The sequence below is a fragment of the Lepisosteus oculatus genome, chromosome 12 (assembly GCF_040954835.1).
Source record: "Lepisosteus oculatus isolate fLepOcu1 chromosome 12, fLepOcu1.hap2, whole genome shotgun sequence".
In the NCBI taxonomy this organism is placed as follows: domain Eukaryota; kingdom Metazoa; phylum Chordata; class Actinopteri; order Semionotiformes; family Lepisosteidae; genus Lepisosteus; species Lepisosteus oculatus.
Window position 1 is genome coordinate 1,197,684 of NC_090707.1, and position 19,290 is coordinate 1,216,973.

At 37.4% G+C, this 19,290-nt stretch overlaps 1 protein-coding gene across 3 annotated transcripts in view; it reads right to left on the reverse strand.

Moving 5' to 3' along the window:
- Window positions 1–9,262, reverse strand: part of LOC102685007 (von Willebrand factor D and EGF domain-containing protein) — a 72,214-nt gene extending 62,952 nt beyond the window's left edge. For 2 of the 3 annotated variants that reach the window (XM_015358660.2, XM_015358659.2), the window contains exon 1: window positions 8,933–9,259. In XM_015358660.2, the coding sequence (XP_015214146.2) occupies window positions 8,933–9,032 (100 nt within the window). In that variant the 5' untranslated portion in view covers window positions 9,033–9,259. Of the gene's footprint in view, window positions 1–8,932 lie in introns of all 3 variants that reach the window. The other variant, XM_069196556.1, reaches the window with a different exon arrangement.
- Between the last annotated feature and the right edge of the window lie 10,028 nt (window positions 9,263–19,290).

Below are 19,290 nucleotides of genomic sequence, written 5' to 3' on the forward strand. Positions count from 1 at the left end.
CCATGATATCACAGTGGAATTTCAAAACATTTGGAACAGATTGTGGTAGTTTATTTATCTCACTAATGAATGAATTCTCATTAAAAATGCTTCTTGTGCCCGTATAATCCCTTGTGATTTGCTTATTATACAGAATATGGATGTATGGGTGATATGCAATATGAGTTAGAAGAAAAACAGAATTCCACAAGAAGTGTTAATTACTTTTCATATGTTGACAAAACATTCTAAACCCTGGTGGAGAGAGGTGTTGCTCTTATATTTCAACTGGTGAGGTTTCAGTGCAGAATCTGGGGCAGATATGAATCTATGATGTGATAGTGCAAACAGTTTGTACACAGTTTAAGAGGTTGTGGATTGGCGAGAATAAAACCGAGCCTTATAATGTCGCTTACTTTTCAGAGGATACAGTTTGCCAACTTTGTAGAACCTTGTCACAAATAATCACAGATCAGACAGATCAAGAAACTGTAGAAAAATAATACTCTCTAGTAACCACAGTCCCCTTGAATACTTGCTAAATGCTATTTAATGTGGATCTGTAATTGCACATTACAATCTGAATGGTAATCTGAATTTACCATTACAACAGTGAAACACAACTCTATACTACTAAAAGTTCCACAAGGAAATTATTTGTTCTTTAAAAAGCATTTCTGTGCTTTTGTTCTCTGGGATATGATTTATTTTTATTGTTGAACCTATATGATATGTTTGCACTTCATGTTTAATGGATGCCAAGACACAAATCTATATATGACAAGACAGTAATTATTTAAAGTTCCTCTAAGGCTCTGCTGTTTCCGCAGCTCCTCAGTGCACTCGGTGCACTCGACTGGAGCCTGTGGGAAGGGGCTGAGCACCTGTCAGTGCTACAAGCTCAACATCATAGAGGAGAATGGCTCACAGCAATATGAGACAAGAGCAACTGACAGAAAGCAACAGACATGAACCACACATTAGAAATGGAAGATGTAATCCAGAATCCAGATTCTTTCACTAATATAAGAACCTTTAGACACAGATTTCCATGTCCCAGATATGCTTTTTTCCTTTATAAAATGCAAAGATAGGCCATACACAAATGCACTGGCACAAATTCCTGCAACTGAAAAAAAAACAATGCAAAGAATATAGGAATAAAGAAGGAAGAAATCATACTGTATTTTTAAATTATAACATATTAATACATTAGAAAATAAAACATTTTTGCAGTGACTCTTTTGGCAGTCTGACTTCAGAGGAAAAACTGATTAAATAAATATTGTGAAAGAGCATGTTTCTAAAACTTTGTAGCTACGTGACCAGCGCACAACAGGTCTGTCATTAGGCACGGCCAGACCACTGCTGTCAGAAACACAGGAAGAGAGTAACACAGAAGTATACTATATAAAACAGAAGTTACCACAAACGGTATACAATTCGAATGAGAACAATGTGCAGTAATTGGGTACTAATCCGCAATTCAGAAACAAAAAATTACTTGATACAAAGTGATCCTGCATGTTCTTACAGCTACATTGTGTTGCAGGATGCAAAAAATCCTACAAGATGTTTCTTCCTGCCAAAAACATTACCATGTAATTACAGGCCCGGAGCAGTCTGTTGTATTTTGTCAAATTAATCCAAAATTGCAAGTTACGTTTAATTCAGCAACGTTGAATATTTAGTGCTCCATTACTTAACTTGTGGAATTTCAAACATTATTTCCCATCTGACTTGGTCAAAAGTGTTCTTATATGTTTCCAATATTTTATTTTAATAAACTTTTCATCGAATGTTCCTTGATGCATTTAAATACTTGAGACATTAAATTCGATGATTACGTTACTAATTAAAACTGAAACTGAAATACTGATTTTGTTTTTGTCTCATCCATGCTACAAAACTTTCTACAGTATGAAGCAGAATTGTCTCGTTTTCTAAAGTTTCCAAGGTATTTTAACAAAACAAAATTAACATAAAGTCCCCTGGAAAATAACTGTCCTGCCAATGTCACTTAGATATGATCCCACCAACATTAATTTGGAAGTATAAAATGTTTATAAAACATACAACAACCTATTTACATCCAGTTTTGATATAAACACATGAAGGCTCTGAATCAAGGTTAATTCAATCAAGCTGAGATCAGGGATGCAAGCAAGCCAGAGGTAAGCTGTGAGGAAATGTTTTAAAGACTTTCAATCATCAAAACAGCTGGAAAATGGGTAAAGTCTTAAATCACAAGTCTTTTAAAATAAATGCTGTGGAGATCAGTTCCATCATTAACAACAACTAAAAATTGTTTAAAAAACTCATATTTACAGTTTGTGGAAAATTATTAATAAGTTGGACTCCATGACATGGATACGTACTCAAAAGATTTTTCAACATTGTGATAAATAATATAAATTATATAATAATATAATTTGCACAATAATATTTTTTCCTAAACATAATAAATATTTATTAATTGTTCTGGAATAGAATTACCAGCATATTGTAGAGATTTTATAGGATTTGGGCATATTTTTCTGATAAGAAAATTGACAGATTTATGAATCATCTAATTGTGGGACATGCTTGACCTTTTTATCTCCTGTTTATTCAGAAAGCCAGAACAGCAGGCCTTGTCATTTGAGGCTGCTTTCTGTTACCTCTCTCTCATCTGAATCAATAGAAGTACCTGCAATTGCTGCTTTTCCAGTTTATATGAGTGGCATTGGAGGGACAGCCATCTCATGGACATGTCCTTTCAACACTATCTGGAACTGGTGCCCTGTATAAGTAAGAGCAATAGACGACAGTTGATGAAAACCTGTCAAGATTGATTTGATTACTGAAAATAAAATAAAATATTTACAGTTCTTCCCACACTGAGGTGTCTAACTTGCTTACTTGTATAAAACACGAAGATTATGCTGTTTTTAAATTGAATCTAGACAATGGCAAATCTCTGGTTTCAACTGAGGGGAGGTGATGAAGACACAAAGTATTGTGCATATGTTGAACAGAATGGAACCATAATGAGCTGTCTTGTATTGAAGCGGTGTAGGGCAGACTGCACCGAGCACTGCATCAGAGGCACTATTACAGTACCAGCGCAGGTACCTGCTGGGGGTCCTTCATGGCATGTTTCTCTACCTGATGAAAGCAAGCATTTAGTTCCTGATAAAAAAATACATGAAAGGTACAGTACGTATTCACAGAAATATGACTATAATGACGTCACAGGTGGAAGCAAGTATTTAAAAAATATTTAAAAAAATGTGAAATTCTGTGCCTTTTTAAGAATTTGGTCCTGAGGTGTATTGTGTTGTTGTTAATAGCAATAGCACTATCACAAGAAATCCATCATGTTAAAAGCATACAGGGATACAGAACCCCTGAGCATTAATTCAGAAAATAAACACTTCAATTCTGTTTAGAATCACTTCAAACTAATTCAGGAAGAGTTGTAGCCCAGCCGTCTCAGACTGAGAATACTCTCTGGCAACTTAACAAATGAGAGTTAAGGGTCATTTCAGGTTTAACGAGGTGTTACATACAGTATGATGGCAGCATCTACACTAAGACCAGGGTGAATTTTGTGGTCAAGATGACCTTCTTACTTTATGCTGACCTTTGCCAGGTCAGGAGCTGATTGGGATTATTTTCAGAACATAGTGACTAGCGTTTCCAGACTTGGCACCCCTAAAAACATACAGGTGTTTTTTTCTAGCAAAAGCTGAGATAGTCAGGCAAAGAAATGTTCCTTTCTGGCTGAGTGGGTGTGGAATGACCTGAAACAGTCTTTCTCCTGTACAGAAGACAGGACCTCTGTCTGGTGTACTTCGTGGGTTTGGGAAACAAGTTTAAAGGGAAAAAAAAGAACTGACTCGAGGCGATAACTTTGTATTGATCATCTCTGCCTTGACAGCTTGGTCAGAGAACATGTTCAAGGATGAACAAACTCCTGGAAGAGAGGTTCGTGGATTTCAGATGTGAACAAAAAAACAGCGGTTGCAAGTTTCTATGTACTTGAACGTATCCTTGAATTACTTGCCCACACGTGTTTCATATCTCCATTGCTGTTTGCATGCTTTAGGAGAGCAACATTTTCCGCTTTGTGTCAAAACAGAAGATACCGCAATTGGTGAATATCTGTCTTCTATTACAGACTTCTGTTGAACAAAAGTTATCCAACAAAAGTTTGAAATGTGCGACTACTGTATTAGAGATTTTCTATTATCATTTACTACTGCCATTTATTTGATCATTTTGATTTTATATGTGTGATACAAAAGGTGAAATGCAAAATATTTGTATTCACTCAAAACTGACCAGACTGATTTCCTCAGAATTCATTCTTTAAATGTGAATAGTGTTCTTTAGATTCAAGCACGTTGTCATCCTGATCCAATTGCAACAACATCCCAGAGGTCCCACTCCAGACAATTTTAGAATTTTCGCAAAACGCACTTCACAAGCAATAAAAACATTCAAGAATCTGATATTCTGGGAATGTTTATTGAGTATTTAAGTACATTAAGTTCTGGCTTGACCCACTTGGCTAAGAGGCAGCCTCCTGGCCTTAGGATCAAGGAGCCTCGACCCCTACTCACATAGAGGAATTAACCAAAGGGGAGCAGCTACAGTGGACATGGGGTGGAGGTGGGATGAGTGGGACAAAGATGCAAGAAGACGTGTGTGCAAGAAATATATATAGTATGAAGCGAAAGTCAGTAATGATTGTGCTTTAAAAAAGCTGGGTGGGATTGGCTTTGTCTATCGTTATCCTTCTGTAACAGAGTCCCCTTGAAAGATGATTTAAAGTTGTGTGGTAATACAACTCTGGAGCCGTGTGTGTCGATAATCCTAAACACTCTGTCCGCTAGTACTGTTGCAAGATGAGTTTTTACGCCAAAACAATTACCATGCTGATTATATCATGTTTGACATTCGTGAATAAAACAAATAAACCTTAATAAGTTCTCTAACATAAGGTTCCTCTCTAAAGCACGGATGTGTGTAACTAATTATTTTGGGAGATCCTGAATGCCATGGTGTGACTAATTAAAGACGCACTGCAAAAACACTAGACAAACATGAGGACAGCGTCCTGGTGGACTCTTTCCTTTCTCGCTGCCATATACACCGAGACTCTTCACTGCGCATCACTGCGGGACATGGGGCTGGGCTGTCCGAGCCTGATGGGGGAGGTTATCAAACCCCCCCTGAGGGGGGAGCCTGAGGACTCAGAGGTCCAGTGTGAGTCGTGACGGAGGGGATAAATTACCTCCTGGGGAAGCTTTCGAGGAGCACAGGAGACGGGAGGGGAGAAAATGTGATTGTTTTTTTTGCATTTTTCTTGTTGCTGTATCGCCCCCTCACCCCCACCCCCACCCCAAAACTTAAATTTCAATCTTTGTTGTTTTAAAAAATAAAGATCTCAAACAACTATGCATTTATGCGGTCTTGCAAAAATTAAACTGTACAAAACATTTGCACATCTAAACAAGGGGGTGCTTTAATTGATTTGTATGACTTCAGCCAACTTACAAAGCTGTATTTTACTATCCAAAAGAAAACCATATGTAAAATTATGCAATAATGCTTTAATTTCCCCCCTTTGTAAAATTAATCACGTTATCTTCTCCTGACAGCCAGCAATATTATGCTGAGATTTGGCAAGGTCTGTTTGCATTTTTCAGTGGGAACTGAACAGCCTTAGGTCTGCATTGCTGAAGGGAAATTCACCCCCAGTCGTTCTCTGGCACTTCAACCACACAGCTTCAAAACAACAGAGCAACAGCACACCTGCACTGAATCTCAGCCTGTCACCTGAGCACAGACATCTACTTGCAAGCACATTTCCCCAACTTCTGCGACCGTTAAGACTGTCAGTGTTGCCTGTACCCGAGATCATCGTTGCTACATTCTAAGGTAATCATAAGAAACAGAACATGCCATGAGAATTTAACGCAAATTAAAAAATGGAAATAACTGTGTAATATGAATCAGTCCCTTATTTTGCTTTTCTCCCCACAGTACTCTAAAGGAAGCAAAAATTTCAATTAGTCATTATCATCACGATCTCAAACACACACAAACACAAAAAAAAAACTGTTTTCCTGGCAGTACGCTGGCAGTTGTAAATAAACTAATCAGGTTTTCAGAACTTAATCTCACCTCAGGACAGAGCAGGCCTGGGCTTGTGAAGCCAGTTACTGCTGAAATGGCAAAGTTGGGAATAAGGTGCCTCTGTTTCCCTACAGGCTATAAATCCATATCAGACCCCTGGCCTGGGGATAGGAGCTTCAGAGCTAACAAAGACGTTTGATGGCTTTTAGTGCACATGCTACTCCAGTGTTTCTCTCCAGACAGTATCCCGCTGAAGAAATGTATGTGTGTTTGAGGGGCTCTCCATTTCTGTTTCTCTAAACCTACGATGTCTCTTGACAGGTTCACACTTTTAATTTTTTAACAATCATTTCATAAAAATGGGAAACATTCTTGTCCTTGGTCCAGTCTGCACTGACCAGAGGCGTTCAGACATGTTTCACATGACACAGCCCTTCTGTTTCAACCATAAAGCTCATCAAGATTTTCTTGAAGCTCAACATACTGGCACTGCAGTCAAGTAATACCGATTTACTGAATGAAATGAATATATTTACACCAAGAACATGTAGTTGTCAAGGTCTGGAATGCTGCATCATTATTTTGAGATCTCTAGAAGATATAAATATATATATTTATTAATATACTGTACATGTAGACCTAACTCCAATATTCATTAGTTAAGCTTCTTTTTTCTTGTCAGACAAACTGAATCTGCCTGGAATCAGATGTAGATAATGATAGAAAGGGAAATGCCTTTTTTTAAACAAAAAACAGCCTGTGTTTCCTATCAGACCGTGTTCAAGAGTTGCTGTAGTTGCTGGTGAATGTCAAAGTTAAAAAGATCAGTTTTTTTAAAGGCAGCATGTTTCCCCTTTCGTCAAAGGGCAGAGCTAGTACTTTTCTGACTCAACTCTTCCCGCTCTTTATTTCACCTGCATGTAATTAGTACCATCTTACTTAGCAAGAAAAAGGAGAAATAAGCAATTTTATGCAAAAAAAAGTGTTATTGTTGTCCTAAAAAAGTATAACAGGATAAAGGATTTTACTAATGTTTCTACAGTAAGTTTATAAATCGTGTTTAGAGTTAAAAAGATTATAGCGAATAACTAAAAATATAGTAAAGATTTTAGAGAACAGCATGAGAGGTCAGTATGGGGAGTTTCTAGTGCGCTGTTTCAATAGCCTTCCACAGCGGAAAGAAAATAAATTTCCTGTTGCACCAGCTAAAACACAAGATAAGGGATAGGCTTTAATTAAAAGTAATAAAAATTCCTCTGCGATGATTTTTTTCATGGTTATTTTTTTTTGTCGGGTCTTCGTTATTAATTTAATTGGTATGAGCAATAAGCAGCAAAAATAATTGCTTTTTGAATAGCATAAAAATGTGAGAACTGGTGTAGGTTTTCGTAATTCAATTTAAAAATGTAGCTAAAGTACACTGATTATCAGCAATTCTTCGGCATCAGCAGTTTGCAGAGATCCTGCAGCAATTTATTTAAGCGCAGCAGGTTGTGGTCAGTACCACCTCCACCACAAACCTTTTGCTCCACCGCGTTTGATGTTTCAATCTGGGAAACCGTGCCTGCTTGACATTAGCGCAGCGCCACTAATCAGGCGCACCCTGCGTGCCTCACTACCCCTAATAATGCCCCTGGCACATCGGCATCCGTTTCCGGGCTGCCCGCTTGTTCTGCTCCTGCTTTTCAAAGTGTCTGTGGGGGGACAGCACCGCGGGAAAGGGGGCTTTATTGAGTTAAAACGTTCTCACTGGGAGAGGTATACAGCTGTTTATGAACAGTAGGATGGTAGATTACCCCTTGATGGCAGACGAAGAATAGACTGTACATCCTTTTAAGATCGCTCATTACGCTTAGTTTATTATTCTTTGAATGCCGTTCAGACCAGCCTTGTAGGAAATTGACACAAGTCAGCGGTGGAAATAATAAGGAATTCAGCAGGATAACTCCATGAGACATCACTGTAATAAAAACAGACGAAGAGCCTCTTTGTTTCTGCAGCTCACCGCCCTCGCCACAGTATTCTATCCCTTTTCTGGTAAAAGTTAATTATACTAACATGGTATAACGCATTTATGTTTTAAGGCGTTACAGTAAGATTAATGCCTCCGTTTCTAATACTACATGATTGTGGGAAAAAGGACCCAAAAGCTTTGAAACCCCCACGCCGCCTTGTCTCCGGCGAGTGAGCTGGTTTTGTTTGAAATGCAGATACTGTGAATGCTTGTTCCGCATCTTAATGATGTCATACGCGTTTCACCTGAATTCTGCCATTCAGAACGCATACACCTGACCGAACTACACGTGTTATCAATTAACAGATTTAGGCAATTACTCATTTACCATTCTCCTGTGGACCGATTAATTACGATATTGCTTATATCTATATAATTAGGGGTCGTGTACAGTATAGCACAGTGAAACGGGGCTGTGGTGGTAGATAATACACCAGCGTAAGTATAGCAATGAAAATGTAAAATTATGTTTTAGTGTCGTGGTAGTATTTGGGGGGAAAAATCGCCATTTGGCAATGAGTGCAACAGCACTTGAGAGAAGCTGGAACTCGCCGTACTCAGTTACTTAAGTAAACAGTCAACATTGAGCAGTCTTTCTCGATAAAAGAACTTTCCAAATCTTTCCCTGTGAGATCTCAATCATAACTTAGCCATTTTGCCAAGAATCTGAAACATTGTCCAGTTCCATGCATATTTACCAAACAACTCGCAAGAGTTCAGGATAATCTTGAAATGAAAGCAACAATAAAATAATTGATCCCCTGCATTACCGGTTTTGTGTCTACAGGATAGTGTTGTAAGTCAAATACTTACCCAGCTGTGCTTGCGACGTGTTTATTTGCATCCAAAATATCCGCAAAATACATGAATATCCAAAAAGTAAAAACCGCAACAAGTCAGAAAGATGTTCCATTATACGACTTCTTTTAGTTTTTATTTACTGATGACATGCGTTGACTGAAAGTATAGTGTCCCATTTGAAACTTTTTTTTTTTAAAGTCAGAGAACCCGCACGGTCTGCGCACAATGCTTGTGTGGTATTAGCGATGTGCTGCTATCCTGCAGAGCGCTGTGGATATTTCCTTTTGCATATTATTATAAGTTTAGTTTGTAGGAAGTTGAAGCCCCTCTGTTTGATAATGCCCAGAACAGACCGCAGACAGCCCCGGACAGAAAATAAAAGCGCGTTGTTTCCCTAGGCGCTAATTATCTGAATTAGTAGTTGTACCCTGTGTAATAAGAGCTCACAGTCGCTAGAGTGACGGCACCACAAACGTTTTGGAGCCTTCCTCACATCTGCAACACAAGCCTGTTGAGAACCTGTTGCTATTTCAGATACTAAATTCTGCAGCAAAACTAGTTTAGAGACCGGCATTAAGAACGGTTTATCGACTTGGTAAAACGGAAAACAAATGAATTCAAGAGGCCCGGTGTGGCATATAGAGAATTCGATTCTAAGCAGGCTTTTCATTATTATACACTAGACTTGTTTTTAACCTTATTATTGGCCATATACTGTATATGCACTACAAGCGTTTACACAAAATGTAAAATGTTTTTAGAGAAGGGTGTTGCAATTTGTATTGTACAAGTGGCATGGAAATCACAGCTAGGATACCTCTGTCTTTTATTCAGCATGTTTTCGGACAGTGGCAGAGAGAACCTATCCTTGTGCTCACACCCATGGCGATTAGCATCAGCAGCTTACTGAAAACCAGCAAACAAAGCTTATGCTTACTCACATATGCTGTACACTCACTCTGGCAGACACCGAGAGGACTCAGGCTGGGGAAGAAATACTGCAACTGTGGCCACTGTGATAAAAACAATTCACTAAACCAACATACTGTGCCCAGTGTCCCTGCCATTAATGATTTGAAGCCATGTCTCAAGAGCACTCCAGTCAGGTCCCCGCAGAGGGCAATACTGTAAGTCTGGGGAAGTCATGGGCCGTGCAGAGAGTGGACACGTGAAAACAATGTGCTACAGGAAAGGACAAGGCGGAAGGAATGAGTCTGGTCGTCTACAGGTAATCCCAGATGTTGCTTTTTCTTAATTTACACTCGGCAAATCCATCCACCCATTTTCTTACTGCTCCATCCAATTCAGGGCTGTGGTGGAGCTGGGGCCTATCCCAGCCAACAACGGGCGCAAGGCCGGATACACCCTGGACTGGCTGTCGGTCCATTCACATGGCACACACAGACACACGCACACTCGCACCAGGGCCATCTTTCCCACAAACCATAACCTACCAGTATGTCTTTGGACTGTGGGGAAACAGCACCCAGAGGAAATCACTGCAGCACAGTAATGCTAACCACTGCTCCAGCATGCAGCCGAATCTGAGCATAGTTGCTTTTATCGCTACTGCAATTAAAATGATGGAAATATTCTGTGATATTAATCATATAAGTACAAACTCCATAAGTACTGAACAATAATATAGTATAGGAATAAGTAAAAGGTTTATCCATGCTGAAAATTCCTTTGCAGCTTACACATGCTGAGGCAGCTACAGTACCTTCTTATATTATATAAATTATTATATAGTAAACCTACTATAATAATATAGTATAGTTCATTGACATATTCGTGTTTCTTTTAAGGAGCGATTAGACATTGAGTTTCTGACTATATTATCATTTAGGAATTTCTTGACTATATTAATTCTGGTAGAGGATGTCTAAATATAACTCTCTTGAAATCTCAATAAAACCTACCACCTGTATTTCCAAGACATGGTATCTGTTATGTTATATTTAAGGGAAACAGATACAATGGGAAGATTAGAAAGGAGATTCGTGAAGCACATGGTCTGTTTTGCTCCAAGGCATTTTAAAACACATGTTCATCAAGCAAAGACAGCCTGGAATTCCACCAGCCATGCAGCGAAGTAACTCTGTCCTTTCCCAGTCTTTTAGGAATACATCTTCTTGGAATGCTTTCAGGTCACAGATGGGTTTGCAATTGAATCATTAATTTAAAATGTCCGCTTCAGTAATCCCCTGAAATCTCTGTATAATAACACTGCGAGCTCTATTGGATTAATGCATAAAAGATGATAGCCTTTCTCTTGTGTGCAAACTGAAATAGTTTGGATCTCATTTTAAGTTCCTTAAGCTGGGGGCTGGATGCTGTGCGTGTTGGGAGGGGTGACTGAAATTAACCAAGCCAATGAACACAGTGTGTCCCGTGTGCTGCCTGGCAGGGCAGCACGCTCGTGAGCCAGGCATTGTGGGTAGCATAGACGTGGGAGGCTACGCCATCAGGAATGGCATGCCGCTAATTTATCACTTGCTGTCTGAGGGCCATGTGGATCGTTGTTCCCTTGGCTTATTGTCAGAGACAGACAGGAAAACCCACAATGGGGCAGGGCTGGCCACTTTTCAGGATAAACTAAATCTGCAATCTGAGTGACAGATATTGACTTTGATTCACCAAAATTCCTCTCTCACACACTGGAAGTGCCTGATATGTATGTTTGATTTAGTGGCAGTAGAGCCGAGACACGTTTAAACTCCGTTTAGTAAAGCAGGAATGGCACAAAAAACTGAAATCAAAATGAAAAGAGCAGTTTTGTGTGAATGCGGATCAAGTGCCCATGCACTGGCCCGTGAAGAAATCCTAAGTCTAATAAAGGAATTTCTGTGAGTTTTCCGGTTGTTCTTTACAATTTACATGCATCTTAAATAGTTAATACATCTTGCTGTGGACAGTTAAATTAGTATAATAGCACTCACTTTCAAGACAGATGTACTCAGGAGAGCAGAAAGAACTGAAATAGCATAAATATTTCTCTTAGACACCCATCCCTTTGTTTTATATTTTACAAGTCCTGTCTCAAATAATACATGGTTGTTACAGAAAAGCTGTTCTCTGGTACATGAAGAATGTGGTGTACAAATTGTGCCTTAGAGATGAGCTTTTGAAGAGGTCTTATGGTGGAGTCTAGTTGCCTCATTAAATAGTCATTAATTAATAAAAGAGCACAGCCATTTGCCAGTATTTTATGAGACAGAGAAATTACAGTGAGGCTCTGTTTTTTTTTTTTTAAATGTGCATTGGGAAATAAAATGTACAGTATGTGCTGTGATGATGCTTCTGTAATGAAGATTGTAATTGGAAAAAATAAGAAGGAAGTAAAACATTTAAATCAAATTATAAATTTTATCCTTTACAAAAAAGAGGACATAACAAATGCAAAAGATTGTCATACTTGATCATACAGTACTTAAGAGATTACTCAGATGTTTCTTGTGTGTACTGTATATACAGCATTGCAGAAGTTAGCAAAACATCTTTATTTGCTTCTTGGAAAGGATTCTGAATTGTGCAAGGCTGCTCTGAATTGTGGAATGCTGCTTGTAGAGAGCAACCTATCACCTTCTTTCTCAAAAGACACTGAAAAACTGATAATGTTGAGTATTTTTAACTGTCTTTGCAAGGCTATAGCTACATGTTTACTAAAAAATGCTAACAACAAATTCTCAATGTTATACAGTAATCCTAAAAAAAGCATTGGTTGGCTAGTCTATAAAGCATCTAGTAATGGTACTGGTCAGCTATAAAAACAGTTGCATAATTTACTATGAATTAATTTCATATTATAAGATTCAGACTGTAGTCAGGATTAGGGATGTTACTAGTATTCGGATAGCAGGTGCTGTAGCCAATTAGGCTGCTGTCTGAAGTAATCAGATCCCGGATGTAAGCAAGCACTTGAATAGGAGATCTGTAAGGGATGACAGTTTCCTGGTGATACTGGTGGATCAGTAGATGATGCTTTTGATTCTGGGTCAGAATTTGTAATCCAGTGCCCCAGTATAGTGATCAGGGACACCACACTGTTGAGGTCCAGTACCATGCATTGGAAGATACATTTAGGTCCAGACTCCTCGGTCATTACAACATTAAAGATCACATTACATTATCAGGCATGTCAATTTCTTCCTTAACTATACTGGTAAAAGCAATTTCTTATTCAATGTCTAAGTAATGATAGTTTTTGTGTAAGTAATTTTGTTTATAAATTCAGAAGACAATTAAAGAAAAAGTCTGTAAAAACTTTTTTTGCTTATAAAGTGAGACATACCTGTACAGTACCTGTATATTGTGTAATTATTATACTGTTTACATATAATTTGTAAGATGTTGTTTAATTACAAAGATAAGACAGACATCTAATTCAAATTGATACAATTTCCTTTTTATTAAATTGAGTTATACCATCTTTAATCAAACAGGTCACTGTAAAAACTGTCCAACTGCATCAGGGAAGACAAGGAGCATTAAAATACTCATTCTCACCTGCTTTATGACCATTAGCTCCCTGTCCCTTCTGTAACTACTGTCTTTTGTTCTCCCTAGCTTCCTTTACCTGCTCTTTTCTCTCCCTCCCTCAAACCTGAAGAAGGCTCCAGAGCCGAAATGAAATTCTCTTTTCTTTTCCTTTCAGCGTGGAATACACCTTTACCTGTGACAAGTACAGTTCCACAGCAGGGTTTTTTTGTTTTGACAATAAGTGGGAATGTTTTACAGATCATACACTGGATAATATATAATTTGAGTGTGTTCTTTTTTTTAAATGCATTATCTTGGTAGTGTCTCTGAATCAGAGTGATTTGGAAATATTGTAGGTATCTAGTGTGATATCCACATAAAGTTAAAGATTTGTTATTTCATTTGAAAGTCTATTGCTTATGCAATCCACATATGAAAGAGCAAGGAGTTTTACTTGTGAGATGTTTAATACGTATTAAGGGATTAACAGAACAGAGAACAGAATTTGGATGGAAACAAGCTTCACGAAGTATTGATTATACAGTGGAATTAAGTAGGATTTATATGCAGGATTTACTTATATCCCTTAACATCACAGGCACACTGTCAGCCAAAGGGACCTCATCTGGCATTTACATTGGCTGATAAACAAAAAAAAAAACTTTTGTTTCAGTACCATAATAATGGTAGCCTAGCTTTAAACATGTGAAACTCAGTCTGCACTATGTCCCACAGGCAAATATTTTTTTTTGTGTTCTGAACAAACACAATAAGATAACCCTGTTCCAAAAAGCAAATATCTAATGATGTTCTGTCAAATTTTAATTAAATAGTTTTACTATTTAATCTAATGCAAATCATATCTGACACATTCATTTCTAACCATCAGTAATAAACATGTCTGTATCTCTAAATACATAACACAAGAACATCTGCTGATGAGAGAAAGCCATTCAACCCTCCATTGATACTGTAGTTTTTTTTAGCAGCTAAGTGAATCTAAGATTTCATTCATCCATAGCTTGAAGTTTCCCAGAGCTTATATTTCAACCTTGTTGCTGGGAAGTTTGTTCCACAAACCCATTACTTGCTCTTCAAAGATGCAACACTTGTTCTCCATCCTAAATTATTTCCCTTATACAGTAGTAATAATAATACCTTACATTCATATACTGATTTTGGTTCCAGAGAATCACCATCAAACTTTTACTCCACTTGTTGATACTGCGGATCACTCAGTCCCTCTAACATAGTCTCGAAGTATTGGTCTTGCTCTGAAACTCCTGCATAGTTTCATATGTATAACCTCTATACAGTGTGTAAAATCATTTATTAAGGGGGTCCCACAAGGCTCTATCTTGGGTCCTTTTCTTTTCTTTATTTATATTATCTAGTGATGATATGTTAATGAAATGATTACCATTTTGATGTAATCATTAAATCATTTTTATCTCTCACAACATTTTAAGCATGGAATGTTATTCTTTATAAATTAATACAAAATGCAAAAATTTTAGAATTGAGAAAAATTAATGGTGGTAATAGGTCATGTTAGAACTATAAAAGTTTAGTTGTAATCTGAAAGTTTAAAATATCAAAGTGGCTGTAAACAATATCAGTAAGTTTTACATATTGCAATTTCACATAATAATGCACATCTTTCAGTCAACAAAGTTAAGGTTACTGTAAGGACATGGAATGGTACTGTATATACAGTAGCAATATGTAAGTGTGAGACATTTATTTTTGGAGCACTATGGAAAAGCAGCAGAGAGTCAAGGATATGCCACCTACTCCACAATAAATGTAATGGAAGAGCTCTAACATTCCAACAATTTATACATCTGAGATGTATGAAGAAACACATTTTGCACATTGTCATGCAGTAAGGAGTTTATTTTAAATGGTATTCTAAATATATATTTTTAAAAGGATTATACAATACTTTCTAAATTTTCCCTTCATGTCAAACAAAATACTGTAGAAAAGAATATTTTTAGTCTGAAACCTTTGCTTACTAGATTACCAAAAGTATGTATTTATTTATATTAAATGGCCTGTCTCTAATTTACTGTACAATTAATTCACCATTTACTGTACAAACTCTATTGGTGCTGCTGAACAACTGCAAGCTTTAGTTTTTGAATTTGTCACCAGCGAGTGAACACCAAGACTTCTCATCATCTAAGTTCCATTATAGGATCTCTAATTAAAAAGAAATCCTGTTAATAATTAATTAATTAATTAATTAATTAATTAATTAATTAATTAATAATTGTCACTCAAGTTTCCACAGAGGTCTCAGATGTGATGGTAGCCTCTCTAGACTGATCTGCAAAGAGTCTTGTAAATGATCTCCATGAATAAAATAACATTGCTGCTCTTAGGATTATTTAAAAGTGCATTACTTAAAATGTAAGGTAATCTTTTCAAAACGATGTTTTTGGATCAAGGCTGGGAGGAGTTTGCCCTTAAAAAGCTCATATCTGGTCCTCTCAAATGAATGGTGGCAAATCCATTAGCATTAGCATTTTCCTGTTCTAAAAGCCAATTAAAATCATTTACAACTATATGATCAGTGGTGTTTAACCCAGCAGGCCATTTCTTTTGCATTTTTGGCAGGAACAGGAATAATACAAATTCCTAGAATTCCCCTGTGCTTGAATAAAAATAATTTGCTTTTCAGCTGTCAGTTTATCTCCTACATCTAAAGCCGTACTCCCTTTAATAAATTAAAGTGAAAATAATTACATTACGATAAAACCGAAATTGACGTGCTTTTAAATGTCTCGAAGCTTTTAAATGGGCTTGTTCTTTGATTGCCCAAGTCATTTGTTTTCTTATGTGTTTGTCATTCTGCTAAGGCCTTTCACAGCTCCCAACTACAGGAGGAATAAGTTATAAATCACTGGTGAACTAGGAAGCCTTACAGCCTTTTTCTCACTACCTAAATAATTCGTGACTGAAACATGGCTAACTGTTGGGAAACATTCATCCAATTTACATCACCACCCAAAGTACAAACAGGACAAAAACAATGGCAAGAGATGACAAGAACATGTGGATTTTATACCCCCAGAAGGGTGTATTATGATTTAGACACATACTGTACACCTTACGCTTGTGATCTTCCCAAATTGTACATTTCTTATTAAAATGCAGCTATCTGACTATTTAGTAAACACAATCTATTTTTACATAACTCAGTGCACGGTAATTTTACATTTAGCTACACGGAACCTAAGGGAACATCTAAGGGATTTTCACAACAAAGGGACATAATTATTGTCTGAATGTACAGGTGTTACTTTCTCAATTAGTTATTTATGTGTTCCTTTTATTTGAAGCTTTGTCTTGTAATTTTGTCCTCTGTTTTTAAAAATTGCAGTATAAAAACAGACATTGTTGAAGCTCTGTTCCCTGCACAAACTGATGCTGTATAAAGGAAGCTAAATAAGAGTTGAAAAGTACGTCTCTACTAATTTATTTTAAACTAGACTGCTTTGCCATGGCATTGCCTTTGTACTCAGATAAATGTCATCTTTGTAGAATAATAAGACCCTGATAGCTACAGACATGCATTTGAATAGTCTGTATCCTGAACAGACTTTCCGATGCTGAGATCCGTTGACAAGGGACTCCTCTTGTTTTCTTTTCCTTTCTGCTTGCTTGAACTTCACAGGGAATGTATTCTCGGCAGGTGATGAAAGGAAAGTTAGCTGGATTCTGATAACTTTATATGAGATAAACCTTTAGGATTACTCCCAGCAATGCATAATTTCATGGATAAAGTAATTGTGTGGCAGACTTGATATAAAACAACTATATTCTTTTAATTTCTTCATGTGCAGGAAAAAAAAGTGTTTTCTCATGGGTTTCTCTTGCCAACGGAAAAAAAAATGATTGCTGTTCACTCTTATTTGGCTCTAACTGAATAAACAACTACTTGTGCAAATGAAGCTGTCACAAAACCCTCAAATGAATTTTGCTGCTTGTATTCAGTTGGTCAGCTGGGATTTGTGTGTTAGAGGTCTCAAGAGAGTGAAAGGAGAACAGCAGAAACAACATTCTGTCTAGGTTTTGTGTCTTTGCACTTGGCTCATAGCGATGTCCCCTGAGAACAGAAGAATATATTTATTACAAAAAAGAGTCCCTTTGGCTAATCTAGGTCGGTTTTTCGTTAGTGGCTAATTGATCCAAAGGTCTTATGCAGCCATTGCCTGTAGGAAGTCAAGGTATTGACTTTGACAACATAGCTGGGTAGCTTGTCCCTGATGAGCACGATGCTTTGGGTAAAGAAGTCCCTCCTTTCCTTGGTTTAAACAAACTTCCACATGATTTCTGCTTGTGTCCTCTAGTTTGTGTTGCATGGTTTATTCTGAAACAGTCCTGGGTTGACTTGATCAATGACTGACAATACTGATTACCAGTATCAGGTCCACTCATAGTCTCTTCTGTTCAAGACTAAAAAGGTTCAAATTCTTCAGTCTATCAGTGTACGACATTCCCTTAAAGAGGAACTTTAGCACTATTTTTATATTTTGGGGTTAGAAAGAATCCACCTTGATAAGAGAATTTCAAACAAAAATGGAAGTAAAATGTACACAGTACACAGTAAATTTACATCACAAAATAGATTAAAATTTCGGGTATGCGCAGCATCATATTTCTGTCATTGTCTGCAATTTAGAACAAGGCAACAAAACTTCCAGTGACATGTACTGGCCTTATTACACTGTAATCAAGCAGATTTGTGAAGACATCGCTTTCAACATATTAATCGACTTTGAGATGGGTTTTACCAACAAATACTACTTGTTAACTCTGCATGCAGATTACATTTAAACATTTCTGCAGTGAAATGTCTGACACACAACCTGTACTTATTTGCTTGTACATCGCAGCACATTAGTCATTACAAGTGAGCAGGAAGGGCTGGTTTTATGTAATAATTCTCATGAGCTTTCTCTCTCTCACCTCTAGCGAGACCAGCGGTTTAAGACAAAATGATGACCATACAGTACCCTTCCAAAGTTCACAATTTTGTGCTAATTCTGAATTAGTCCAATTCTGTGATACCGTCAATTAATTTATTTTGTTACCAAGATTTAAAACTGGTCTGAGAAATTGGGACTGCAGTTCCCTTTTAAATCCTATACCGTACTGTATCTGGTTGTTCTTCACTGGGCTGATTCCACAGCAGAAATATCTTTCCTATAACATGGCGGACAAAATTGTATGCTCTCTTCTAAATGAGGCCTTCCTAGTGCATTACACAATATTGGTATAACATAACAGGTTCGGCACTGGTGGACACAATAATCACTTACTGTATGTCATTACCTCAAGCTTGCAGATTTCCCTGATCTTATAGGAGTTTCTGCTTCACTGGAAGTTGTCAGACCAACTAACCCAAACTCTGCCCCAGCTGTCTTGAATCTATTATCTCTTGTTAGAAAAATCTAATCATTTCAGATAACTCAATAAGAAATGGCAAAACTTCATTGGTTTTGTTTATGCTTATCATAAAATGAGCTTGGGCTTCCTTGCAATTGCTGCTGTGAATGGTTATGCTAACTGTAGTGATACAAAAACATTTCCTTCAGCCTTTGATGTTAGGTTTGTGTTTTGGAAACAGAAGCATTTCAAAAGCTGCGGCTGGTGGACATTTAATAAGCCTTTCCAGATGGGAAATTTCCTTCAGCTGAAACAGAATAACAGGTAGAATGAATATCAGAGGCACATGGTTGGTAGTTTGTCCAAGCAAGGGAGGCACAAGAGCAACAAATGCAATATATGAAAGCTGATATGAGTCCTTATTTCTTGCAAGGCCTTTAGTCTTTTCCTTTGGCAAGGGAGTAATTAGCCAGCCCTAGGGGATTAGTTTG